At 46.9% G+C, this 27171-nt stretch overlaps 1 protein-coding gene and 1 long non-coding RNA gene across 5 annotated transcripts in view; one reads left to right on the forward strand and one right to left on the reverse strand.

Annotated features, from left to right (window-relative positions):
* PDE4A (phosphodiesterase 4A) overlaps window positions 1-27171 on the forward strand; it is a 378145-nt gene that overhangs the window by 242089 nt on the left and 108885 nt on the right. Inside the window, exons 1-2 of one of the 4 annotated variants that reach the window (XM_083593233.1) lie at window positions 19192-19304; window positions 21640-22679. The exons of 2 other annotated variants lie outside the window; for them this stretch is intronic. Coding sequence is in view for 1 of the 2 variants with exons in the window: in XM_083593230.1 (XP_083449356.1) it covers window positions 22263-22504 (242 nt within the window). In the remaining variant the exon portion in view is untranslated. Of the gene's footprint in view, window positions 1-19191; window positions 19305-21639; window positions 22680-27171 lie in introns of those variants that run through there. One more of the 4 variants, XM_083593230.1, reaches the window with a different exon arrangement.
* Window positions 589-19136, reverse strand: LOC310753130. The gene is made up of 3 exons (XR_014543213.1): window positions 19007-19136; window positions 15253-15290; window positions 589-808 (listed from the first exon to the last, which is right to left on the reverse strand). It is a non-coding gene; the product is annotated as an uncharacterized lncRNA (long non-coding RNA).

Raw genomic sequence — 27171 nt, forward strand, 5'->3', positions numbered from 1 at the left:
ATCACTGTGTTAGATCCCACTCCTATGCAATACAGTGGTGCCTCAGGTTACAGACACTTCAGGTTACAGACTCCGCTAACCCAGAAATAGTACCTCAGGTTAAGAACTTTGCTTCAGGATGAGAACAGAAATCGCGCAGCAGCAGCACGGCAGCAGCAGGAGGCCCCATTAGCTATGGTGCTTCAGGTTAAGAACAGTTTCAGGTTAAGAACGGACCTCCGGAATGAATTAAGTTCTTAACCCGAGGTACTACTGTACTGTATATTAGGACCTAGGATTTCTCAGTCTCTGCCTCAATTTCTGCCATATTCTCCAGCGCTGCACATACTAGCAGGAGCGGCCCATCCCATTGTGCCACCTCCTGCCCCTTCCTTCCTCCCTTCCACCCCACCTCTTGCTGAAACTTAGCGAGAGTGGGGCATTCCACGAGGCCATGCTGCTTGTCTTCTCTGCCCCAGGGGCTAGGAAGATGAGTGGCAACACCAAGCACCGGAACACACACATTTCACACAACACTCTGTAGCCGCTGCGAGAAAATAAGAGGCTTGATTGCAGTTTCGTTTCAAGGACATGTTCCAGCCGAGCAAAAGAACTCCAGGAGATGCAAAGCACAACCTGAAGAGGGCTGCTGGCCTGGGGAGCACCCCGGGGGCCAAGTAGAGCAGGCTGAAGGGCCACACCAGAATTCCTGAGTCCAAGTGCCAGCTCAATGCTGGGACGATTTTGTCTCGCTTGTGTGCAGAATCCACGAAGCCCTCTTGACACTAACCCAGCTATCCAGACCCAGGAATTCCTCGCAGTGGTCCTGCTGGTAAAAGGAGAGGGAGGGAGGACCCTGCGCTTTAGGATCAGCTACCATTCTTTGCCAAGTGAGTCGGTGGGAATTTAGCTGGCTGGGAAAGAGCAGGGGGAGGGGAGAGGAGAGAGTGAGTCAGCCGCTGACTGCTGGGAGCTTAGCAAGAGCCGCAGGGCCTGTTCAATAAATCATGGCAGCAAGATGTACCCTTGGAAGGCGATGGCATGACCTTTGTGGTGACAAGACAAACAGCAGCTCTGGCTTTACCTGTCAGGCCGCATCCACCTCAAGGGGACGGCATGCTTGGTTCTCAGAAAGAGGGTTTTCCGCTGCCAAGGGCACTGACCTCTCTTGGCATCGTGGTCACAAAGGGCCACAGTTCCTTCCTCCTGGTCAGTCACTAGAGCACAGAAGGATGGAAAGCCAAAAAAGCAACAGTTCTGCACCTGGTGTTGTTATAAGACAGGGCTATTTGGGGGGAGGGTTTGGTGTGTTTTTTAAAGAAAGATGTTTCCTGTCATGGGGGAAGACGCTCTGTATATGCTTCGAGACATGCTGTCTCCCTAAAAAAGCCTCGTGTGGTGTGCTTTGTACATGTGTGTTGTGCATGAATTTGTGTAATTTACCATACTTAGGTGTGCACGAAATGGAGGCCCTGCCCACTTTGGTTGGCTGCACTTTTGATTGTGCCCTGAGCACCACAAGCATATGTGGCCCTTGGCGGGTTGACTAAGAGGGAATGTGGCCCTCAGGCCAAAAAGGGCTTCCCATCCTCAGGCTAATGGGAAAGACACCCTGTATTGTGCTAAGAGACACTTAGTGGTCACCGGAGGGTTTTTGTTTTTTTAAACCAATGGTGGCAGTATTAATGTTCAAAGCAGTGGCGTAGCGTGGGGGGTGCAGGGGGGGCCGGCCGCACCGGGCGCAACATCTGGGGGTTAGGGTTAGGGGGCGCAAATCCACGGGTTAGGGGGCGCAAATCCACGGGTTAGGGGTGCAAATTACTTGCCTTGCCCCGGGTTCTGACAACCCACGCTACGCCACTGGTTCAAAGACTAGGTTGTTTTTTGCTTGTTTGTTTGAGACCCACGTAGGATAATAGACACAGCTGTAACAAACTGCAGAAGAAATATGGGACCTAGATAAGAGCTGTATGAAGGGATGGGGTTTATTGTGGGGGCAGCTGCACTACCACATCCCTGTGTGCCACACTGTGTGGGATACACAATGTGATGCCTTCCATATGTTGTTGGACTCTAGGTGTCATCATCCCTGGTAATTGGGAGTCCACAGAATCTACAGGGCACCGCACGGCCTACCCCGACACACACATACAGACCCAGCGACCCTGTTTTTTAACTTAAAAAAATTCCCAGATTATGCAAGAGCCAGGCCTAGAATCAAGTTCTGCAGCTGGTGTACATTTGGAAAATTCTGTTATTTAATTTGTATGCTATGAAAAGTGTACACAGTTGCACAATGTGTGTGTTTCTTGGAGACTTTGCCTTCAGAATGATAGCATTTCCGGTACGCCTTTTCAGTGCTGTGTTTACTTTTTTTTGTCAAGTAACTGGAAGAAAAATGATTTGAGTCTTAGCAAAACATGGGGCATGAATTTTGGGAAGGGCCTTAGTTCAGTGTTGGAGCCCATGCTATGCATGCAAATGGTCCCAAGGTCAGTGACCAGCCTTTTGAGGTGGGACTGAGAAAGTGCCCTGTCTAGATCTGTTAGCTAGACAGACCAATAATATGATTTATTATAAAACAGCTTCCCAGAAGGGGAAGAAGATGCATGAGGGGAGAGCGACAGAGTGAAGGACTTTTGGGAGGGACTTGTAGGTGTTCTGAGTACTGAAGTAAGTCTAGTGTCCCGATCAAGAAAGGTTAATAGTCCCACTCTATTCTGCCTTGCTCAGACTACACCTAAGTCCTGTGTCCAGTTCTTGGCACCACTATTTAAGATGTCCTCATTGACAAGCGGGAATGTGTGCAGAGGAGGGGGGAGTTGGGTATGTGTAGCCTGGAGAAAAAGAGACTCAAAGGAGATATAGATCTTCAGATATCTCAAGGACTGTCACATGCAAGATGGAGCAAGCTTGTTTTCTCCTGCTCTAGAGGGTAGGACCCAAACCAATGACTTCAACTTGCAAGAAAGGAGATCCCAGCTCAACATCAGGAAGAACTTTCTGACAGTAAAAGCTGTTTGACAGTGGAACAGAGTGGCAGACGTTCCTTCCTTGGAGGTTTTTAAGCAGATGTTGGATGGTTATCTGCCATGGATGCCTTTAGTTGGGATTCCTGCACTGCAGGGGGTTGGAATAGATGATCATTGGGGTCCCTTCCAATTCTACAATTCTGTGATTCTATTATTCTGTGACTCACTGAGCTGGCAGTCACTACCAGTTCCATCCCTATATTAAGAGGTGCTTGAAATTGTTTGATGTGATTTTGATCGGCTCTCGGAGATATCGGGCAGTTCCTGGTCGGGCTGTCAAGTAACAGCATTTTGCCATTCAACAGCAAGTGGCAGCCTTCCTAGGTGCAAGCAAGGCATGGCATTTGCGGGTCAGGAGCCATCCACATTGGAATTATCATTTGGGAATGCAAAGTGCCTTTATCACCCAGTGAAGCATGACATAAAATGCCTTCTATCTGATGCTTCTCTCTTGGGCTGCTTGGGTTGCTACTTGGAAAAACACAGCATATAAAAACATGCTCGCCCAGAAATCATGGAGGAATTCTCTCTCCCACCTTATGTCTGGATTAGGCACGTGGTGCTTAAGCAGAATGAGATGCATATAGCTCAATGTTTAATAACAATTTTACCATCCCATATAATAATCCTACAGTAGGATCCTTATGGAGCCAAAATGTCACCATCTGTATATCATCCACAGGCTTGGAGAAACCTCAAAGTTTACAGAAACACACACACACACACACACACACACACACAGAGGCACAAATATTTACAGGGGGTCGTTAAGGGAGGGGAAGCCCCCAAATAGCCCATTGAGGACTGAGCATGCTCAGTTGGCATAGAAATTTGACTGACAGCTCAGTGCTGGGCAGGGGACTGAAGATGAGTGGAAAGGAATGAAGGTTTCTTGAGGGTGGGTGGGGGGATGAGGAGGAAACCTGCCTGGCTGATGGGAACTCTGAACAAGAGCATGCCATACTACAATGTTTTAGTAGTAGTAGTAGTAAATACAGACATAGGGAGGAATTCAACGTAGCGCTAAGCAGATTGCTCTGTCAGCCCAAGCTTTTCTGTATTTCTTTGATGGAGTGATCTGCCCTGCTCTTACCCTGTGCACTGTTCTGGGAGCCCTCCCCACCACCACCTGGGGCATTGGGCCAATTGGGGGGAGAAAAGAAAGAGGGAAAGGCTTGTTGCACTAGCAGAAGCCCTAGTGCAGGCTGCCACTTGCAAAACTACAGTGGTACCTCAGGTTAAGTACTTAATTCGTTCCAGAGGTCCGTTCTTAACCTGAAACTGTTTGTAACCTTGAAGCACCACTTTAGCTAATGGGGCCTCCTGATTCTGCCGTGCCGCTGGAGCACAATTTTTGTTCTCATCCTGAAGCAAAGTTCTTAACCTGAAGCACTATTTCTGGGTTAGCGGAGTCTGTAACCTGAAGCGTATGTAACCCGAGATACCACTGTACTTAGCTGAATCCAGGCCACAAACTTAATGCTTATAAAAGCCCTGTTGCAGATATGGGTCTGAGAACTGCAGCATGCCTTAGCTCTATATTATTATTATTATTATTATTATTATTATTATTATTATTATTATTTATACCCCCGCCCAACTGGATGGGTTTCCCCAGCCACTCTGGGCGGCTTACAGCACATAGTGAGTTCATTATATTGAGGTGAGATACGAAGCAAGTCTTCCCTGGTTCGTGGCTCTGTCTGGTTCCTATGAGACTGGCTCCCAGTGACTTGGGGACTGGAATAGCCCACTAGCAGCACTGGGAGGTTGGGGAGCTGGTATGATCATGTGTCTTGTATTTTTAGCATGAGCAGAAACAGAGTGCCATGTCAGTTCTGACACACTGTTCTGGAGCTGCTGGTTTGCTGCCTCTTCTTTTGACTCACATCTCCCATGATATTGTCAGCATTACTCTGGGCAGTGTATATCATGCTTACGTTCTCCCAAAACAGAACTATATTGGAATGGGGTGGGATACCGTTGCCCCTACAGGCGTTGTGGAATACAGCTCCCATAACTGCTGGCCATTGGCCAGGCTGACTGGGGCTGTTGGCAGTTCCCAGCAACACAACTTCACCTGACTTAAAGAATTTGCTGCCACAAGCTGTCTTGACAGCTTTTATACAGGATTAGTGAGATTTGCTGATGGTTAGGTCTATCAACGGGTATTAGCCACGAAGCCTAAATGAAAGCTGCATTACTACAGAGGCAAGATACCTCTGGATAGCCAGATGCTAAGGTCTTGCTTGTAAGCTTCCTGGGACATATGGTTGTCACTGAACTAGCTAAGGCTTTGGTCCAGTCCAGCAGGGACTGCTCTTAGCACTGTTGATATCTTTGATCAGTCTAGCTGTTTTCGGAATAGGCAGAGAGGAAGCTGTTGTATTACATAAGCTCCCTCACCAGGCGGCCAATTCTTTAAAGAGCAAAACTGATTACAAATGCCACAATGGACATGATACAAATAAGAAGAGGATGAATTGGTTTGTTGTACAGAAATGCATGCATTTTGTTTGGTGCTGAAACAGAGAGAGACCCTTTTTCTAAAAAAAGAAGAAAACAAAGAAAAAACCTATTCACAAAACAAGCTGCAATATTTATTTCTCTTGAAAAGCAGAATTCAAGCTGCACAAGTTTGTGAAGGTCTTAAGTGGGGGGTTTTATGTAGATGGCCTATGAGACTGAATGCACAATTTAAGCTTCTTCAGTTGGTGACTTTGCCATTCAGTTCAGATCAGTGATGCTCTGGCAGCAAAGCACAGCCTTCAAATTGTCAAAGAATAATAGAAACTGATTTTCCTGCAGAAGCAACCTTCCCATGAAGCTGGCTCATTTGTGTTAGCTTTTATTCAGGGCCACAGAGTAAGGGAGGCATGTTTTGGGCCCATGGGGCACAACCCACCAAAATACTGGCCTGGACAATCCCCAGAGAAATGAATAAGAGCTGTGCAAGAATACTACATACACAGCTCCTGTTCATCTTAATGTTGTGGTTCCCAACGTGGGGCACCCGCCCCATAGGGGGGCCATTTGATATTTAAGGGGGGCAGTTCGAGAATGAGTTAGACCAAGTTAATGACCTTTTAGGCTTCTTCCACGTGAATAGTTCACTTTTTGAATAATAAGAATTATATGTCGGGAGGGGCATCAGGATTTTAGAGATGCTTAGGTGGGGCATGGTCAAAAAATGGTTAGGAGCCACTGTCTTAATGGAACTAACTTCTATAGGGGAAACTTCCAGTCAGACCCCATCAATGTCCATGTGAAATTAGGGTTTTCCCACACTCCCTCCCTCCGGCAATGTGTAAAATGTTTACATTATCTGGAGCCCAGATTGTGGACCATTCTTATTTTGAATCCCTTTCCTCCGTTGTGTTCCTCTCAGTTTTGTAGCATCTTCAGACTTGATGCCCGCTTTATCAGCATATTCAGGGCAAAGCATTTTTGAAGAGCATCCATTGCTTCTTTAATATATGAGAGGCCGTCTGCTAATGCCGGGTCCTCTGCCATTGTGCCATCTAATCGACATGATAGAAGAAACCAGAAGAATACATTCTTATATGCCGTTGAGAAAGGACATTGGGAATTGACTACTGAGAAACTTTCTAAGGCTATGATTCTGCCATGCACAACAGCGAACTCTGCGCCTTCTCTTGAACAGCTTTGTATTGTCAGGATTCTGCAGGGGGACAAAGCTGCCTTGCTTGTGCTTTCTCATCAAGGAGCCTCAGCTGAAACAAAACACATGGACTTCATGGAACCCTGCCCAGTCATGGGTTGGAGCAGTGGGGGCGGGGGGAAGAGTTAATTTAATCGGCACTTTGTTAATCCTTTCAACTGCTTCTTATTACCCTTAGATTAGTGGCTGGAAAACAATGTGCATTCTTTTGGAATTGAGCAGATGTTTCGAAGCCTTGCAGTGGAAAAAATAAAATACAAGCAAGAAGCTGCAGGTTCTCAGGCAGTAGAACGTGCCAGCAGCTTCCCCCGCCCCCCACACATGAGCTTCTCAGAGCACCCCACCTCTTCAGTGGTTTGATGTTATTTACACAGTAGACGAGGGTGGCACTGTGGGTTAAACCACAGAGCCTACGACTTGCTGATCAGAAGGTCGGCGGTTTGAATCCCCGCCATGGGGTGAGCTCCCGTTGCTCGGTCCCTGCTCCTGCCAACCTAGCAGTTCCAAAGCACGTCAAAGTGCAAGTAGATAAATAGGTACCGCTCCGGCAGGAAGGTAAACGGCGTTTCCGTACACTGCTCTGGTTCACCAGAAGTGGCTTAGTCATGCTGGCCACATGACCCGGAAGCTGTACACCGGCTCCTTCAGCCAATAAAGCGAGATGAGCACTGCAACCCCAGAGTCGGCCACAACTGGACCTAATGGTCAGGGGTCCCTTTACCTTTACTTTTACCTTTACCTTTACCTTTACCTGTACCTTTACACAGTGGCTTTATCTGGCCTTCAAGAAGAAAACAGGACACTTCAAGATTCGTAATTTGAATGGGCACCTTTGGGGCCTGTATCATAACATTGGAAGGAAGAAGCCGCTGCCTGGACTGAGAGACAGAAACAGAAGCTTATGTGTTCACTGTGATGTTGAATAGAAGACAAGAGTACCCTCTACTGGCAGATGTTGTTACTTCTAGGGAGTCATTAACCATGGTTTCCAAACTTGATGTAGAATTCTTTCCCCCAAAGAGTGGAGGGGCATTTCCCAAAGGTTGTGGCAGTGGGTGGGGGGCCCCAACTAATCCCCCTTCTCTCAGCCCTTAGGAATAGTTGCTGTCACTTCACCATGTGTTTGGGTTCCATTCATTTTCTTCTTGCTGTTACAGAAGGTTTCTTTAAAATAGCTCTGGTTCCTAGCTCCCCGCTTCTCTGCATTTTCTTTTCTTGTGTGCTTTGCATATAATAATAATAATAATAATAATAATAATAATAATAATAATAATAAATTTTATTTATACCCCATCCTCCCCAGCCAGAGCCTGGCTCAGGGCGGCTAACACCAGAAAAATTACAGTAAAAACATAATGGGGGGGGGGAACCCAATTTAAAATACAGGTTAAAATGCAGCCTCATTTTAAAAGTAGCCCATAGATATGCTTTATTCTGTTGTCTCCTTGGGGATTCTTGTGACCAAAAGGCAGGATATCCTTTCATATGTCTGACTGATCAATAGATTTGGTACAACTGCTTACACTCGTATCGATCAAAGATAACGTTGCGTTCTTGGATCCTAACGGGGTTGAGAAGCTTTTAAGAGAAGTTAGTCAAAGTTACTGAAATAACTAGAACAAACATTTCAGTGTCTTAAGTCCTGCAGATTTGGGGATATGGAGGGGGCCTTATCATCTTTGGTTGTGAAGGGAAGAGAAGACGATACCACAAAACAAGTCATGCAAGGTTCTTCCTTTGTCCCTAAATCACTTTGGATGATGAGCCACATGGGAAGGAAAGCTTGTGCAGTGGTTAGAGAAAGATGGGCGGAGAGGCAAGATTTTCGAGTTCTCTGAGCCTCACTGCAGGGGAAGTTCTGTTGTTTTTTTAATTGGTTGGAGCTGGAAGGCTAGAGAATTGTTCTATTGGCATTTATTAAAGAAATATGAAGAGGTAGCATGACCTAGTGTTGACTAACTGTTAGACTGAGCTCCCATTTATGCCTTGAAAATCACTTTAGGACACATCCCAGCTACCAAAACTTTCACAAAGTGAAGGTTTCACACGCTCGAAAAGTCTCCATGCTCCCAGTGACTAAGCATAGGACTGGACTCTTGCACTTCGCCAAGTTACAAATGGATACAAATCCACGATGATAATATTGGATGCAGAGGATCAATGAGCTACTTCAGATAGAGTACATCCATTTGTGAATGATACCAGAAGTGCTTCAGGATTGAAATACAGCTTATAAATACTGCAGGGCTCTTGACTGAATTAAAAACAGCCATCTTGTACATTTTGAAACCTCACTCTGGGCTCAGACGTAGGACTCCCCCCCTCACGGCAAGTCTCAGTTAACTTCAACTGGAAAACAGCTCAGCCTGTGCTCAGTGCCCATAGCCTGGCAGTGGGAATGTCTGTGACAGTGGCATTCTTAAAGCCTATATGTGCATAAATCAGCAACACATGGTGGCATCTCTTACATGAGCCTGTCATGGGCATAGCCAGGATCTTTTTTTTGGAGGGGGTGTCAGGTGGGGGGGGCAGAACCGAGTTATCTGTGACCCAATTAGTCAGTTAGTTAAGTATTTTTATTTATTTACTTGAAAGGGAGGAGGCAGTCCAGGGACCCCGTCACATTTCTGGGGCTGGAAACACAGCATGGCTGAATGATTTCATAGCAATACAGTGGTACCTCGGGTTACATACGCTTCAGGTTACATACGCTTCAGGTTACAGACTCTGTTAACCCAGAAATATTGCTTCAGGTTAAGAACTTTGCTTCAGGATGAGAACAGAAATTGTGCTCCGGCAGCGCTGCAGCAGCAGGAGGCCCCATTAGCTAAAGTGGTGCTTCAGGTTAAGAACAGTTTCAGGTTAAGTACGGACCTCCAGAACGAAGTAAGTACTTAACCTGAGGTACCACTGTATAGGAAGCTGCGTTGCCCCAGCTTAGACTGTCTCAGAACTGGCAGGGGCTCTCCAGAGTCTCATAAAAAGGACTTTCCTCATCATCCTGCTTCCAGATCTTCTTAAACTGGAGACGCTTAGATTAAACCTGGGACCTTTCGCAATGCTAGGCATACCACCTCAGTCACTGAGTGGTGGTCCCTTTCTGGCTGTGCTCTGTGCTGGCGAGTGGAGAGAGGGAAATCCACTGAGGCGCTCATGTCTGTAAACCAATAGTGCAAGAGAGGTAAATGGGAGCAGTCGCAACTGCTCACCCCTGATATAGGTAAAGGTAAAGGTAAAGGTACCCTTGACCTTTAGGTCCAGTCGCGGACAACTCTGGGGTTGCGGCACTCATCTTGCTTTATTGGCCGAGGGAGCAGGCGTACAGGTCATGTGGCCAGCATGACTCAGCCGCTTCTGTCAAACTAGAGCAGCGCACGGAAACGGCGTTTACCTTCCCACCGGAGTGGTACCTATTTATCTACTTGCACTCTGACGTGCTTTTGAACTGCTAGGTTGGCAGGAGCTGGGACAGAGCAATGGGAGCTCACCCCGTTGCGGGGATTCGAACCGCTGACCTTCTGATCGGCAAGCCCAAGAGGCTCAGTGGTTTAGACCACAGCGCCACCCGCGTTCCTCACCCCTGAAATAAGAGATCCCAATTGATAGATCTTCATGCATTATCACTAAAAGCACTTTCCCCAGTGGTTCCAGGGTAAGGCAGTCAGGAACATAGCTGTCAACTTTTCCCTTTTTTAAAGGGAAATTCCCTTATTCTGAATAGGATTCCTCGCAAGAAAAGGGGAAAGTTGACAGCTGTGGTCAGGAAGTACTGCCTCCTGGTTGACATAAGACTTTTTAGCAAGGGTTTCCTTTCAGGTCCCAGACCACCCCTAGTTTCTGGCATGGCTTATATCTGAGCTGCTGCTGCAGCAGCTGTTATTCTAACTGTTAACCAGCACAGGAGCCTCACTAGGGAAAGGAAGTAGTGCCCCTGGTTAGAAGTAAAAGAAGGGTGAACTGAGGTTTAGAGTGGAGTGAAAAGCACTGATTGGCCTCAGTGTTCATGGGGAGAGCAGGGCCTGGGTTCACAATGCAGAAAGGGTGGTTGAATAGAGTCCTCAAGAGCTGTCTCTGGAAGCAGATTTAAAGAGCACCCTTAGACAAGTCCCTTCCCCTTCTGTCCCCAGAACTGTGGTTCTTAAGTGGTGGCAGCTTTGTTCTGTTCCAGTGACGCACTTTGAGGCTGTTGTGAGCGCAGTGACTCAACTCTTGGGTCCATGTGCTGGCTGCCACCTTCACCACTGTTGAGGAGTTTCAACAAAGGGGACTCTGCCCTCGTTGTCAGGAGGCCTGCTCCTAATTGTGTCGCCAGAAAGGCGGAATAAAGGGAAACAAAGGAGACACCTGTTTCTCATAAGCGTCTGTGAAGATGGTAATTGGAGAGAGCCAAGAGTATTAATTGCAGAGTACAGTGCATTGTTAGCTTGGCAGGAAACCTTCCCCTCGCTTTGTTGCAACACCCAAAATCAAATCCCTCTGCTGGATTTTGACAGGGGCCTTCTTTGTTCCTGGCTGAAGTAATCTCCATTTGTTTACCTCTGCCTCATCTCAGGTGCTGTCTTGGGGCCAAACACTTTGGCAGCATGCAGAATTATTTTAGTAGCACTTTGCGCGCGGGGGGGGGGGGGGGGAGTTGTGGATTCAAAGAAGACCCTCCCTGTGCATGATATGGTCAGGCACCACAAAGGAAAACAGAAATCTGAAAAATGCACACAGTCCAAACCCAAGGGGAGAGGTTATATCATGACAGTAGATTACAAAAGAGGTTGAAACAAACACTTCACTGCAAAATTGCAAGCAGAGATTGTTTCATACTAGGAGAGGAGTCAAGAGGGAGGGGAGGGGGTGTCATTTGTGAGCACAGCAGCTAGGAATTTGAGTAGGTCATAATCATTTTTATCCTGCTGGTAGTGTTTGGTGGTTGTTTCCAGAATCAGCCCAAGACATTTTGCTGATGGAGGTGAAGGGACAGGATAGCTCCCCCATTTCATTTTAAAAAGTTGAATAGATAGGCAATATAATCATATTTTGATGCTGGTGGAAATACCGTATTTTTTGCTCTATAAGACTCACTTTTTCCCTTCTAAAAAGTAAGGGGAAATGTGTGTGCGTCTTATGGAGCGAATTCAGGCTGCACAGCTATCCCAGAAGCCAGAACAGCAAGAGGGATTGCTGCTTTCACTGCGCAGCGATCCCTCTTGCTGTTCTGGCTTCTGAGATTCAGAATATTTTTTTTCTTGTTTTCCTCCTCCAAAAGCTAGGTGCGTCTTGTGGTCTGGTGCGTCTTATAGAGCGAAAAATACGGTACATTGCCCTCCAGAGGAAAGATAGCCACTTCCTGCACCACCCCTGCCCAGCATCTGCCACCTGAGGCAGCTGCTTCACTCTGCCTAGTGGTAGGGCTGGCCCTGGCTTTATCTTCTCTCAACATGGTGGTTGTCTGTTTTCTTCCAAGTGATTTCCCAGCTTTCAGACACTGCTCATCTTCCATACTTAGCTTTGTCAACAGAACTAAAGATGGTAGAACCATCAAGTCAGAACTTACTGTATATATGCGAATCTAATGCAACACTGAATCTAATGCACACCTCAGTTTGCAAAACCTTGAACCAAAAAAAGTATTTGCTGGTGAATGTAAATGCGCCATCAAATCTAATGTGCACCCTAATTTTCACGACGTAATTTGGCCGAAAAAGGTACGTATTACATTTGAGTAAATACAGTAAGTAGCTAGAGAATCTAGACAACAGATGTGTCTTGTATGCCTCAGCATCAACTTGTATTCAGGTGAGAGCAGATTTGCAGAGCCAACTGTTATGTATGCGATGGTCTGTGTTCATCTGCACTTGAGTCTGGACTAGGATTCTGAGTCCTGTGTTCTGATTCAATACATGATATCCAATCATGTATTATTTCCAGTGTTTGGGCTACTGGCATTGCCTCTTAAGCTCTTGGAGGTTTAGACGGCCAGTCATGTTGAGAGTGGGAGTGGCTCAGGCCTTCAGAAATACATATAAGCAGTTGCTTTGCCCTGTTTGACTGCTCTGTTCTGTTAGCTCAATAAAGTCTCTTGCTGTAATCACAATGTCTTGCCTCATAGAAACCCACGTACACTTTACTGGCAATGAAGGTGGGACATCAGGATGGGTAGGCTAGACGGAGCTGAAACCACTATTGAGGGTGAGACCACTGCCTTGGTTCAATTCTGGCCGCTGCCAAGGTGTGCTCGGAGCAGAACATTATGGCCACACAGGGCCACATTGATGAATTTGACAGAGCGGTCCTGGGAAAATGGGACTTACATGCTTCCAAGCTTGAGTTCTACCTCGCAGCCAGTAAGGTCACCAACCTGGGGTTCATTCAAGGACATAATGGAGAAACTACAAGAACACTTTCCACTACAAGCATCAGAAATAGCCCACCAGCAAATGGACCAAGCTCCAACCAAATCAGTGGCGGCTTTCATTGTGGCTTTTGCCATTGCCGTTTCCTTGATCTAGAGACTATGCTCCATGGCTGGTTTGTGTGTGGCTTATGCGACAAGGAACTGCAACAGCGCCTTTTCGCAAAGAAGGACCTGACCTTCCAAGCCACGCTTAATGAGGCATTGGCGTCCTAGGCAGCTGGTATAAGCATCCAGGAAGTTCAACAGTGATGGGCCAACCCTTTCATTTATAGGGATATAAGGGACATCTTCAGGTGGTATAGCTACTCAGTTGTTCACTAAGAAATAAATGTTTTGGTCAGTGCTTCCAAAGGCATCAGGGTGATTTTGTGGGAAATTGCAGTCAAACATAACTATGCATGAGTACTAGTTAGTTTATGAATGGGTTAAGACCATAGAGTTAAATTCCTAGGCTCAGGTCATGCCCCCTTTTTTCTGATGAGGGAGGAAGCAAAGCCTTCTCTTCCTGTTCCCTCTTTCTTCGTGCAATGTAACTGACCAAGGAAGATGTGCCTAAGTGATCTCCAAGCTTAGAGCATGTGTTTGAAGCAATCTTTTTGTATTTTCTACCCAAGAGTATTCTTCCTGGGTTCTCCTTGCTGCTGCTTGGATAAATGCATGAACCTGACCTTTGGGACTTTTGTAAGTAAAGTGTTTTAAACTTACTTAACAGTGTGTGGTCTGTTCATTGCAAGAGGGGTAGAAACAGGGGTGCTATACACAACCAAGGGGGATATGAAAAGGGTTTAATAACCAACATTCCCACAGTATGCTGCTGCTTGACCTTTGTGAGTTAAAACTCTGCTACTGGGGACTCTCCCCTGCTGAAGTGTGTGTTTTGAATCGAGGCACCCAGCCATTTTTGGGCGGTTGTTATTTACCCCACACATGTGGATCACAGGGATTCGTATTTTCCTCCCACAAATTTGGCAGATGTGCATTGGCACTAATTTTTTACTAAAATTAAAAGTGGTTTTGTTAAGAGTTATTTAATAACATATATCACTTTTAAATATACAAGATTGTCTCTAGCTCTATTGTTGTTTGCCATTTTGCATCACAGTGCTGCCATCACCACAACCCACACCCCACTAGCCCCAAAGACTGCTGGGCATTCAACAAATTTTCTGTCTGCAGGTCTTACTGGTTGCTTATTTTGAGACTTGCTTCAAGTTCCCAGGAACATTAAATTGCTGGATATTAGCCAGCCTTTACACATTCCTCCCGCCCTGCCCACCCCCCTGCAGTTTCCTGCTATGACAGTAACTCATAGAGACAATCGTAATGAACAAGATTAGTCACAGATGATTTGACTACATACAAGGCTCTTAGGTCATTGATTTCTTCTCTCCTTTAAAAGCCCTTTCCTTGACAGATGAATTACTTCTGGACCTCCTGGGAGCATGTTATAATAGTGATGTGGGCAGTTGTATCTTTATTTGCCCTCAAACAGCCATTATCACTTGAGGAGTCCTGCTCTCTTAAGTGCTCATTAAGAATTACATACCAGTTTTCAGTGTTAAAAAGGAGAGATGCTCCAGGAGATACTGGAGCGAAGTGGTGGACGGTGGCAGGCCAACTGACCACATAAAGACAGCCTGGTCTGATTTGTGCCTTTAGCAAAAGCTTGATGCAGGTCCCAAGTTCTTCATGGAAATAAATACAGTCACCTCCTAACACAACCTCTGCCAATCTGGTGCCCTCCATGTGTTTTGGGCTGCCACTCGCTCCATCCAGCACAGCTGGTACCAGGATGTCAAAGGCTGTTCCAGTGCATACTTTTCTGTATTTAGAAATGAGAAAAGGGACACTCTTGGTACGCTTCACCGTGACTTTCATTTTGGCACCAAGTTAAAAACCTCTCATTTTGCCCAGGCATTAATTAGACTAATAGTGGTCTGCTTTGTGCCTGTTAAACATCAGTTATTTTTAAGTATATGTAGTTTAAATTATGGTTGTTCTTCCAGTTAACAGAAGTCTGGTTTGTGGTGGTTTGAATGTGATCGATGAGTTTTTGGGATTTGTAATGATGTTGTATCCCACCCTGAGATGAGTTCTGCTGAAATTAGGAAATATATATTAAAAAGAAATGAAACAATACTTGCTATACCTACCAAGGATCAATGCCTGAGGGACCCCTGTTCCTCACCATCTGGAGTAAATGAAAGTTCAGGTTTGTGAGTTGACAATGCAGACAGGAGTGATGAGCTTACTTCTGGAATTAACGCTTGTTGTTTGAAACTGTAGGCGCACTAACCCGCGGGGTCATGGTTTCGCCAAATACGCAACGTCTGATTCACTCAAAAAGGGTGCCAAACACCTGCAAATTGGACCCTACAACATTTGGCAGTGCAATCCCCACATTTCACGATAGACGATAAAATGAGTCCCTGGCGCCCTAACCTGCGGGTGCCCTTTAGATATTCGAAGAGGACTGTCATATCTCCTCTCAATATTCTCTTCTCCAGGCTAAACATACCCAGCCCCCTTAACTGTTTCTCATAAGACAGACCCTTGATCATCTTGCTTGCCCTCTTCTGCACACAGCTTGCAAATACACTTCTTAAATTGTGGGGCCCAGGACTGGACTCGGTGATTCCAAGTGTGGTCTGACCAAGGCAGAGTGTGGTACTGTCTCCAGACTGAGGTTGGGAAACAGTGGCTTGCCTAAGGAGATAGGACTTGGATCAGGCTCATAGAAAAGGGTGTTCACACAAGCACACCATGCACAATGAGGAGAGGAGTCACATCTGTCAGCCTGCCTCCCACCCCTTGGCAGGCTATGCGTTTGGGGAGCATGAGAGAGGCTTCTATGTGCATGCAATCCTGTGGGATGTGGTGCCCTGTGGGCTGCCTGAAATACCACCCTTCTTGGTTCAGGAGATTCTGGAGGAATTGAAGACTGTACAGAAAACAGAGAGACTGAGGGCAGTATGGAGAGGAGGAAAGTGAGAAGTCTGGAGGTGGGGGGGGGAGTAGTGGCTGCCTTCACCCACACAACTGCACATATCCAACAGCCAAGCCCATTGCCAGGGCTGTGACAGAGCTGGAGGCCTGCATCCTCAAACTGTGTAGCTAGAGAGAAACTGTGAACCAGTTTCAGGTGTTTTGCCTGCCTCTTTTAAGGAAGTATGTGGGCCAGAGGCAACTGCACACTGGTTTAGGGAAGCTGGTGTGTTCCTCCCCTACCTCACAACCATTCCACCCCAGGTGCCATAATTCCCCCCACAACAACGGCCAGTCGTGCCCACTTGGGCCCCACACTGTGGGTGCCCAATGCGTGGGTGCCGCGTCGTGCCATGCTCCAGCTCTGCCGCAGCGTCTGGATCAGGGTCTGAGCCTCTGCCTGAGCACAAGGGGTAAGGCGGTGGTAGGGGGCAAAGGTCGTGCGGCAGTGGTGCTCAGAGGCAGGGGGCAACTGCCAGGTGGCAGTGGTGTGTGGCAGCAGCAGGTGGTGGAGCTGGGGGCCGGGCACCCACAACAAAAATTTGCCCCTGGAGTGGGCACCAGTGACAAGGGCTGCCGGTAGGGCACGTGGGATTACATTTGCACTTGGATACCCTGTTTCAGACTGCTCTATATGTTTGGGTGAGGCTCTTGATTAAACAGTCAGTTTAGAAGAAGAAGAAGAGTTTGGATTTGATATCCCGCCTTTCACTCCCTTTAAGGAGTCTCAAAGCGGCTAACATTCTCCTTTCCCTTCCTTCCCCACAACAAACACTCTGTGAGGTAAGTGGGGCTGAGAGACTTCAAAGAAGTGTGACTGGCCCAAGGTCACCCAGCAGCTGCATGTGGAGGAGCGGAGACACGAACCCGGTTCCCCAGATTACAAGACTACTGCTCTTAACCACTACACCACACTGGCTCTCGATTTTTAAATTTCATTACTTTCCCCCCCCCGATTTTGAATTTCCCTCCCCCAATATGGCACCCAGCTGGTTTACCAGGGCAGGTGTGAGAAACTCTGTCCCCACCTTAGCTTCTTGTAACATCTGGAAACCCTCCATGTTAAGATTTTCCCTCACTGGGGATCTGACCTGTTTGGATCTCAGTGGTTAGGAGAGCAAGCCTGTGTGTCCTTCCCACTCCTCCCTTTCTTCAGTCTCCAATCTCCCCCCACCACAATGCACAGCTTTTTAGAATCTCGTGAGCAAAAATCCCTCTGGGTAGCTCCTCAGACTGCGCTCGAGGCATTCGTCAGAGAGCTCCATGTACAGTTAGATGTGTAGGTTGTCTCGCACATGGATCCCCTCACACGTCCTGTGAGCCCACTACTCTGAGCTGGTCAGATCAGGAGAGAACCAATCCCCGTCTGCTCAACCGGACGCATTCAGGTTCACCAGTCAAAATGCACCAGTCAAGGCAAAGCTGACACATTTCTTCCACTGTTTACGAAATGGGTGTAATTTCAGAGCCTGTTGCTCAGACATCACTTTTGGCTCTGCCTTTTCTTAATTTCAGCAGGCGCCTGTTGGTGTAGTGATTTATTTGCTCCAGCAGGTGGCAGCACAGTCTCAACGCAAAGTCACATTCTATGGCACTTTGTCAGCTGTGCTGAAATATTTTTTGATTGCGTATGAAAATCTCTCTTTCTGTTTCTTTAATTGAACGCGGTGTGCTCCACTGCGCTTTTACTTTCTGCTCAATAGCCACGTCGAAAGTAAGAGTCCTGTCTCCCAAACATTAGCCTACTAACCCCTGGATAGAGTTGTTAAAATGTAGCCAAAAAATTTGCAAATGAAACATTTTGGACATACAGATGCAGTGATGATTAAAGCCTCACCTGCTGAATTTCTGCTTGTCAAGCAGCAGTTAAAGGCGCAGGAGCCTTCCCTGTAAAAACAATTAGCAAGCTCAGGCTGCAGGTGAATACAGAAATTCTAGTTATGAGCTTCTTGCCCTCTCCCATACTATGGCTTGTATGGGCCTTGTTTGCTATTAAATTCCTCACTCACTTTGCATTTGTTGTTTACCAATCTAGACCAAGGCGAGTTTTTCATTCATTTTTTTTCTGAATAGCTCGGTATAGAAATAAATATTTTGTTTTGGGACATCAGGAGGAACAAAAAGTAGAAATTATTTCTAAAAAACTTTTTATAGAAGCAAAATGAGAGCAGATAGGCCCAGTCACTTCCTTATTATCTTTGTAGTGTTGTACTTCAGGCATGTGACCAGGGCATGGGCATCAAGCAAGCTTTGCAGCCCAGAAGTACACAGTTGTTGTTAGGTTAAAGGTAAAGGTAAAGGGACCCCAAACAGTTAAGTCCAGTCGCGAACGACTCTGGGGTTGCGGCACTCATCTCGCCTTACAGGCCGAGAGAGCCAGTGTTTGTCCGCAGACAGCTTCTGGGTCATGTGGCCAGCATGACTAAGCTGCTTCTGGTGAAACCAGAGCAGCGCACGGAAACGCCGTTTACCTTCCCGCCGGAGCGGTACCTATTTATCTACTTGCACTTTGACGTGCTTTCGAACTGCTAGGTTCGCGGGGATTCGAACCGCCGACCTTCTGATCAGCAAGCCCTAGGCTCTGTGGTTTAGACCACAGTGCCACCTGCGTCCCGTGTTGCTAGGTTAGTCTCCCCCCCCCCACAAATCAAGAGTTATCAAATTGCTAAAATGCTAACCGACTGTTTGATGTATGAGGTGAAAAAAAGGGTTTGTTGCTGCACAAAACCCTTTTTACAAGTACACCGGTGAATATTTCTATGCAACTAAAAGCCTTCATGTAAATTCGAAATGCCAAGACAACTCAGTAGAGTTTTTTCTGTTGTTGTTTGCTCTTGGCTGCCCCTTCAGTAATTTTACCTGACAGTCACCCAGTTTCCAGTTTCAGTGTGCATTTGCTCATAATTGTATATAAATACAAACCTAAAGAGCAGGAGAGAGCTTTATCCTAGCATATATCTACTGGACATGCAACTGAGCCCTCTTCCTGCCTCCCGATTCCCAAGCTGCTTCTGATACCAAGGTGGTTTGAAGAGCTGCTTGCCTCCCAACTTGGCTGCTTCTGTAGATGTGGGTGACAGCCCCATGGACTCACAATAGCAAAGTGTGATGTCACAAGGCAGGCGTGCAGCTGGAGCAGGAAATGCGAGGGCCGGTCCAATGTCCTAGCATAAATATTACATGTTCCATACTGCAAGTGATGGTGGATTTTAGCAATCAGGTAAGAAACTGTCGCTGAGATTATTTAAAACTTGTGCCGTGGGGAGGGAGGAGCTCAGATGAGTAGAATCTGGAATTGGTGGTCAACGCTCAAAGTCTCATTTCCATCACTGGGACCTAAGCACACACATAAAGCACTAATTTGAAAGTGTGTGCTGTATTTCACAGGATTGCATCTATAATCATATTCCAATTGAACCCCTAACTTCTGGAGAATTGTGTTGTTGTTGTTTAGCGTTTATATAGTGCTTAGTGCTGAAAACACTTCAGAAACATTTAGCATTTATGTAGTGTTGAGTGCTCAAAATGCTTTGCGTAAGCATTATCCTTAACAAAAGACCTGTATGTTAGGACAGTATTATTATCTCGTTCTCGTTAGCTGGGAAGGTGGGTACTGAGGCTAAGAAAAATGGGCTTACCTTAAAGCCACCGAGGACGTGGGTGGCGCTGTGATCTAAACCACTGAGCCTCTTGGGCTTGCTGATCAGAAGGTTGGCGGTTCAAAACCCCGCAACAGGGTGAGCTCCCATTGCTCGGTCCCTGCTCCTGCCAACCTAGCAGTTCGAAAGCACATCAAAGTGCAAGTAGATAAATAGGTACCGTTCCAGCGGGAAGGTAAACGGCGTTTCTGTGCACTGCTCTGGTTTTGGTGTTCCATTGTGCCAGAAGCAACTTAGTCATTCTGGCCACATGACCTGGAAAAACTATCTGCAGACAAACGTTGGCTCCCTTGGCCTATAAAGTGAGATGAGCGCCGCAACCCCAGAGTCGCCTGCGACTGGACTTAACTGTCAGAGGTCCTTTACCTTTTAAAAAGCCACCTAGTGCACTTTTGGCGAAGGTGGGGTTTTTTTCTGCATTGAAAAAAACCTTACCAAATTACCGGTACTAGAACTGGGGGTAATAAAAGCCCTATCCTTGTCTGTCTACTCAAGACTCAGCTCTTCTAATGGAGTAAGGGGTCTCCCTTCCCACTGACTGTTTTCCCACTCCATTTTGCGCCTCCACCCCCGCCCCATAGCATTTCTTCCCACTTGATTTCAAATGCATGTTCAAATGCACCATGAAGTCACTCACTCTCTCTCTCTTAGCTTCAAGACTTGGAGCTCTACAACAGGAAGCTAAGAACTGCTAGTCAGCTTGACAATACTGAATGAGATGGGCTTGGTATAAGTAAGGAACCTTCCTTTGGGAAGCCCATGATAGGATATGAAGGCAAAATAGTCCTGTCCCATTATTGTTCCTCAAATACTGGTACTGAGCAGCACAACCTGCATCTGCATCTGGATAGAATGCATCTCGTCAAACTCTCCTGCCTTACAGGTCTGTTACAAGGCTTGCTATGAAATGATGCCTATGTAGTGCTTTGAGCATTCTAAAAGGGCTATATAAATGCTAAAGTGTGTGTGTGTGTTTTAATCTTTTGACTTGCTATCTGGCAACCCTAACGACTTGCCCCCAAGCTGAGGACGTTTTTTATCTTTGTCATAAGCTGGCTAAGGCTGAAGTAGTTTACGTGGCTTTCTCAGCTTAGGGTGATCAAGCTGAAAATGTGAAGATCCAGCAGAGAGATAGCCTGGCGGATGGAGGCAAGTAATGCGGTGCCTCAGAGATACAATCTGTGCCCGCAAAGACGTTGCAAGCTGTGAAAAGGCTTCTGGCCTCAGTCTATGTGAAGGAAAAGGACCTTCCTTCCAGTCACTCCTGGGATGAAAACGGTGGTGCCAGAAGGATTTGCCCTTGCTTGTGAGTGAGATGCAGAAAAGTTAAGAATCCCGAAAGCCAACAAAGCTCTGTTGGGTCCATCAGCAAATAAAAATTCCTTCCTCTGTTACAGTTTTCATCCCAGGAGTCACATGCGTGAAATAAATAACTGCAATATCAGAAAAGGACTTGCGCGCCTCTATTCACATGGTATCTGCAGTGGAACTGAGTTCTAAACTTTTCTCCTTCCCCCACATGGTGCCTTTGACCACAAAACCATGTGCTGTTTTAATTTGAAAAGGAGAAATAAAACTCCTGCCAGCTCTGGGTCAAAGCTGCATGTTTATTTGGTACCCCCGGTGAGGGGATTCAAGCTTGCAGGGCTCTGAAGTGTTTCTCCCTGCCTGTTGCTGCCTGCAACTGCCTGATTGCGCTGGGAGGGCCGAGAGATTGAGATAAGTATTTGTGATTAGCATTAAGCAACACAGCAGAGAAGGGAAGTCTGGCACGAAACCCACACAGCTGGCTCTCTCTGCCCATGACTCTTCTAAGGCAGCTGCCGCCGCTGGGACACTTGTAAGCCAGTTCAGCCTTTTCGTGTGTGCAAGTGTGGATGGTCTTTCTGCTTTCAGGGACCTTCTGCTCGCTTGGGAAGAGAAGGAACATGGTGGGTCTGCTTTGCTGATAGCCAGGGATGCGGGCGGAACAAATCTGGCTTGTAGAGACTTGAGCAGGAAGGAGGATATTGCTGGCTCCTGGCGGCCTGGATCGAGAGCACGATAAAGAAGAGAACTTTATGGGCAGAAGGAATTCCGCGCTGTGCTTGGCACCTGTGACCTCCAGAGCCCTTTTCCTTTGAAAGTCTTACAGCGGCTTACTCTCCTTCCTCGTCTTCTTCCAACTCCCCCCCCCCCATTAAAACAAAACAAAGAGCCCTCTGGATGCATCGCAGTGGCTAGAAATGCCGCTTCCTCCTACTGCACCTCCGACTCACTCCAGCTCTCGGAAGAATTGGGGAGCAGCCTGACTTCTCCCCTTGCCTCCAGGACAGCCAAGCGGAGCAAGGGAGGTGGGGACACACTGTTATGCCAGTGCTGATGCTTCAGCTGGGTACCTAAAGATCCAGCAGTGCATCCATTGCATCTCCCTCCAGACTGGATGCATTATGACACACCTGTGGAGCCCTTGCCTTTGGCCTGCCTGAAGAGCTGTCCCCGAGACCAGCAGAAGCCTTGGCCAAAGACTGAGCTGTGCCATGGCTTCCGAAAGACCCTCCAACCTGCCCAGCATTCCTGAAGACACCTCCAGTAACACGGACGATGACGAGGCCTTCCTCCCCAGTGAGTCCAGTGACTCACAGGCCTTAGCCAAACAGGTGACCCTTAGCAGGGCACCCAGCTCTCCGGTCTTGTTTGCTGCCCATTCGCCCAGCTACCTCATGAAACTGAAGGTCACCAGGAGCGTGTACGACTTTGGTCGGAAAATGAAAACAGTGGGGTAAGAACTTGCTTTAACCCCCCAGAGCTGCTGGTGACAGGGTGGGGTGTGGGGTTAGGGACTGTGTTCCAACATCCACAGGAAGCAATTTAGGAGGCTACCTGAGGCCAGAACACACAAAAAGATCGACAGCAGCATCCTTGAGGCCTGATTAAAGAAGCCCACATTCTGAAAGGTTGGTTTTGGCCTTGGAATGATATATAGGAAAACTATTGCACAGTTTTGCTGGGTTTGTATGTCTTTTATTAGGTAGTGTGAGAGGGTACTTTAGCTTTTGCGGAATTAGATTTTTTAAATGTTATACAGTGGTCTGGGGGGGGCCAACAAAGATGTTTGGTAGGTAAACATGGAGGCTGTGAGAGAGGGTGCTGTTGCCTCTTCTTTTGGCTCATTGTGGTCTGAGTGACATGATCTAATTAGGTGTGTGTTGTGGGGAATAAAGCACTGGGTTTGTGTGTTATAGCTGTTTTGCTGTTTCATGAGGGCTATAGTGAGATGCGCTTGGGAGCTGCTCCAATGTAAGGTGCACTCCAGCCTCCTTTAGCAAGGCGACTCCTCTCATTCCTGGATTGCACACTCTCTTAGCAGTCCAGTTCTGCCTTTAGCCCTGCAGCAAAGAGTCAAAATGACAGCAGGAAACCACACAGAGCAAGCTGGATTTAACTCTTTATTAGCCCCCTCAAAAAAAGGATTTGCACAGGAGTGTCAGGCCTAATGAGCGCAGCAACTCTGCTCCAGCAGGTCTTGCCCCCTTGAGGCAGTTGCAGAGACTGAAGGTCCCCACTTCCCCATAGCTGCCTGTCCCCTCCTCTTCAGGGTCCCCCCCCCCCGAACAATCTGAGACTGGGTCTATGTCAAGTAACTTCTCCTCCACTTTCTTCATGCCTCTCCTGGTTTTGGGAGACCAGAGGGGAGGGGAGCTTATCACAGCAGAAGGGAAACACCAGCCTGACTCATCTCTGCCTCTTACCATCCCTCCTCTCCTGCTTCAGCTTCAGCCTCCGAGTCTGGACTGTTCTCTGCCACAGACTCCCCACGCTCACTAAGCCTTGTTACTTCTTCAGCTTCTGACACTCCTTTCCCCTGTCTTCTCCCTCCAACCACTCAGCGTTGTCCCAACCCCATTTCCCAGGCTCTGTGTCTTCTTTCCCCGGGCGTTCCCCAGCTGGTTTCTCCCACCCTTGCTCTGTGTCCAACCAGTCCATAACACCAAGAGAAAAATGCTTAAAATTGCTGCCTCTGGAATAGGAAAGTGCCTAGATATTAGGGATGGGTGGCCAATGGAGTTGGGGTAGGGAAGAGACATGCAGTGGTGTCAGAGAAGCAGGAGCCTGTTCAGGCTTCTGAAACACCCTTCCCTGACCAGCCAAGGGTTCCAGTAAACCCAGCCCTGTTTGAATTTCCAGGAATGAGATATGTTTTCTTTCCAGGAGATGAAAGCGGAAATAGGATTCTCAAAAATGCCACCTTACACACAGGATACCAGATATTGCATTTGTACTGTCATGTGGTAGACTTGTGGAATGTACTCTCAGTCCTGAAAGACTCTCTAAAATAGGAGGAAAATTGAGATTTACAGAGAAGGCTGTGCATGCTTAGTCCAATCCAGTCCCGTCCCAGGACAGAGACAGCAGTTTTATTTTTGCACAAGGCACTGCTTTCTTCAAAAAGCCCTATTCCTGTGTGTAGGACATTGGAACCACATGGAGGGTCACTTTGAGACAAATGCCACACTAAATGGTTTTGAGCTGAAGTTCATGAGGGCTCCTTTCAAAGGAGAGCCAGATATCAGTGAAGCCAGGGATATTTCTCTCTCTCTCTGTGGCCAGGAAGACTTGCATGTTATCCTTGCAAGATATCCTAGCCTAATATAGCATACTCTTGGAGGGTGGGGCCTGGGTACAAGGAGAAGAGTCAATAGGGAGCAAATGACAGCTTCCTATTGATTGATTGATTGATTGATTGATTGAAGTTGTACAATTTGACTGACAGTATATTTTTATGATAGGCTGGTGACTAGGGTTGCCACTTCTAGCATTGGGTCATCATGTCTGCGGTGGCTTGTCCTGCAAGATCCAGTTTAGCACCTTTCCTAATGAAAAACCAGCTTTGCTAACAATTATAGTGCTCTCTGTTCTCTCATCTGTAACTTTCTTGCCGATCCTGGGCTTCAAAAGGGTGAGGTGGACAGTCATGTCCATCAGATTTGCAAGTGCAGTGGCAGCCATTGCCACTGATACAACATACATATAAGCGGGGGGTGAAGGTGGTTCTGTGGTCTAAACCCCTGAGCCTCTTGGGCTTGCCAATCAGAAGATTGGCTGTTCAAATCTGTGTGACGGAGTGAGCTCCTGTTGCTCTGTCCCAGCTCCTGCCAACCTAGCAGTTCAAAAGCACACCAGTGCAAGTAGAGAAATAGGTACCGCTCTGGCGGGAAGGTAAACAGCGTTTCTGTGCACTCTGGTTTCCGTCACGGTGCTCCATTGCGCTAGAAGCGGTTTAGTCCTGCTGGCCACATGACCCGGAAAGCTGTCTGTGGACAAACGGTGACTCCTTCGGCCTGAAAACGAGATGAGCGCCACACCCCATAGTCACCTTTGACTGGACATAACCATCCAGGGGTCCTTTACATTTACCTTTTTTTACCAACTTGAATAAAATATTGAGGGGGGCAGGTAAACCCCACCCCACATTATTGATCACAAGAAACACACCATTGGGATGGCAATGCCCATCAACTTTGCGGGGGTCCAGCACCCCCAAATATTTTATTGGGGGTGCAAAGGCCCCTCAACCCCTAGGAGTTGGCTCCTATGCAAGTAACATGATCTGAACATCTTCCACACTCCAAACTTACCCTTCCTTGCTCCCTTATCTAGGCACGGGTCTGGGCTTTCCTAGTCTGGGGCCAAGCACTCTTTTCCCCTTCACTGCTTTCCCCACTAAACCTCACTCTTTACTGTTGAATCAGAGCAAATGGCAATCCACAGAAAACCCGACTTGTCCTTTGCTTCAGTTCAGCAGTATAGATTGGGTTTCCCTGAGAAAAGCGGTGGGGTAAAAAGAAAAGAACTGGACAGTGCAGTCTTGTGCCTAGAAAGCATGGGGCAAAAGTTAAGTGCATTTTACTTACTATATGTAGGGTTTGGTGTCAACATTGCTTGTGCTGTTCACTTGTGTTCCTTTGGTGGTGAGAGAGGTTGGGGTTGGCCCAGGGTGTGGTTATTCATTTGTGGTTGGCTGTGGTGGTCTTTGTTTCCATGTGTGAGTGGGGTGGGTGGGTGTTTTGGCTCAGGTTAGCCATATTGATTTGTATGCTGTTGGTGGATTTTTGTCATTGTCTTGTTGAGCTGTGTATGTGATAAAGGGGAGCCATACCGGGGTGAAGGCGTCTTCTTCTATTTGTCCCCATGTAAGTAAAATAGAAACATCGCCACCCCACCCATCTTCCCCCCCTCCACCTCTTCCCCCCTTTTCTTCCTAATGCCTCAACAAATGAAACTGATTTGTAAAAGTGTTACATGGGAAAAAAATACGAGAGAGAGACATTGCACACACTTTTGTAAATCAAGAAAATCTTTAATAATAATAATGGTAAGTGCATCAGTTTGCATCTGTTGCTGTTCCTGAAGTGTTTTTCGAAAGGCAGTTTTATGTAGAGTAGTTCAGTCTCAATGTCCCTAGCACATGGATGATGGATTCAAAGTCTGCTCTTTCAAGATAAGCTAGAATGCCAGCCATTGAAAAGTACTCTTGGCCACTGGTCTTCCACCTGGCCATTTAAGCACCAAGTCCAGCACTGCTGCCCAACTGCGAACTTGTTCCTTCAGGGGGTGTGCAGTCCTGTCCAAAACCCACTTGCAAACACCCATCGACATTGCCTATACAGTGGTACCTTGGTTCTCAAACTTAATCCGTTCTGGAAGTCCATTCCAAAACCAAAGTGTTCCAGAACCCATAGAAAGTAATCCAAAACAAATTAATGTGTTCCAGACTTTTAAAAACAACCCCTAAAGCAGCAATTTAACATGAATTTTACTATCTGATGAGACCATTGATCCATAAATTGAAAGCAATAATCAATGTACTGTACTATAAAATAAATAAGGCAGTATTGTAGATGAAAAAAAATTAAATTAACTTTTTTTCTTACCCGCACTGATGAGTCATTGTTTGGATGGGGAGCTTTTATCCATTTTTACAGTCACACAATCAATCAATCAGTAGCTGAACTGGGTTTCACACAGTCACAAAAACAAATTAATCGAAAAAGCCTCAAGAACAAAAACACAAAATAAATAGCAAAAACTAAAGCGCCAAACTTAAACAGTTCCGGAAGTCCATTTGACTTCCAAAATGTTCAAAAACCAAGGCACAGCTTCTGATTGGTGCAGGTGCCCCGGAAACAATAGCCGACAGCCGCATCGGATGTTCAGCTTCTGAAAAAGTTTGAAAACCAGAACACTTACTTCCAGGTTTTTGGAGTTTGAGAACCAAGGCGTTTGAGAACCAAGGTACTACTGTATCAAGCCTGGATTACAGTTTAGCTCCTTCACTCTAATCCAGCCCCAAACTGTTTCCCAGGCGCTGGTTCAAGAGTTCAGTCTCCTCCTTGAGAGTCACTGGTGGAAAGAGCTGGAAAGGGGCAGAACATCTGGGTGTCTCCT

Source organism: Podarcis filfolensis (genome assembly GCF_964270895.1).
Source record: "Podarcis filfolensis genome assembly, chromosome: 17".
Classification (NCBI taxonomy): Eukaryota; Metazoa; Chordata; class Lepidosauria; order Squamata; family Lacertidae; genus Podarcis; species Podarcis filfolensis.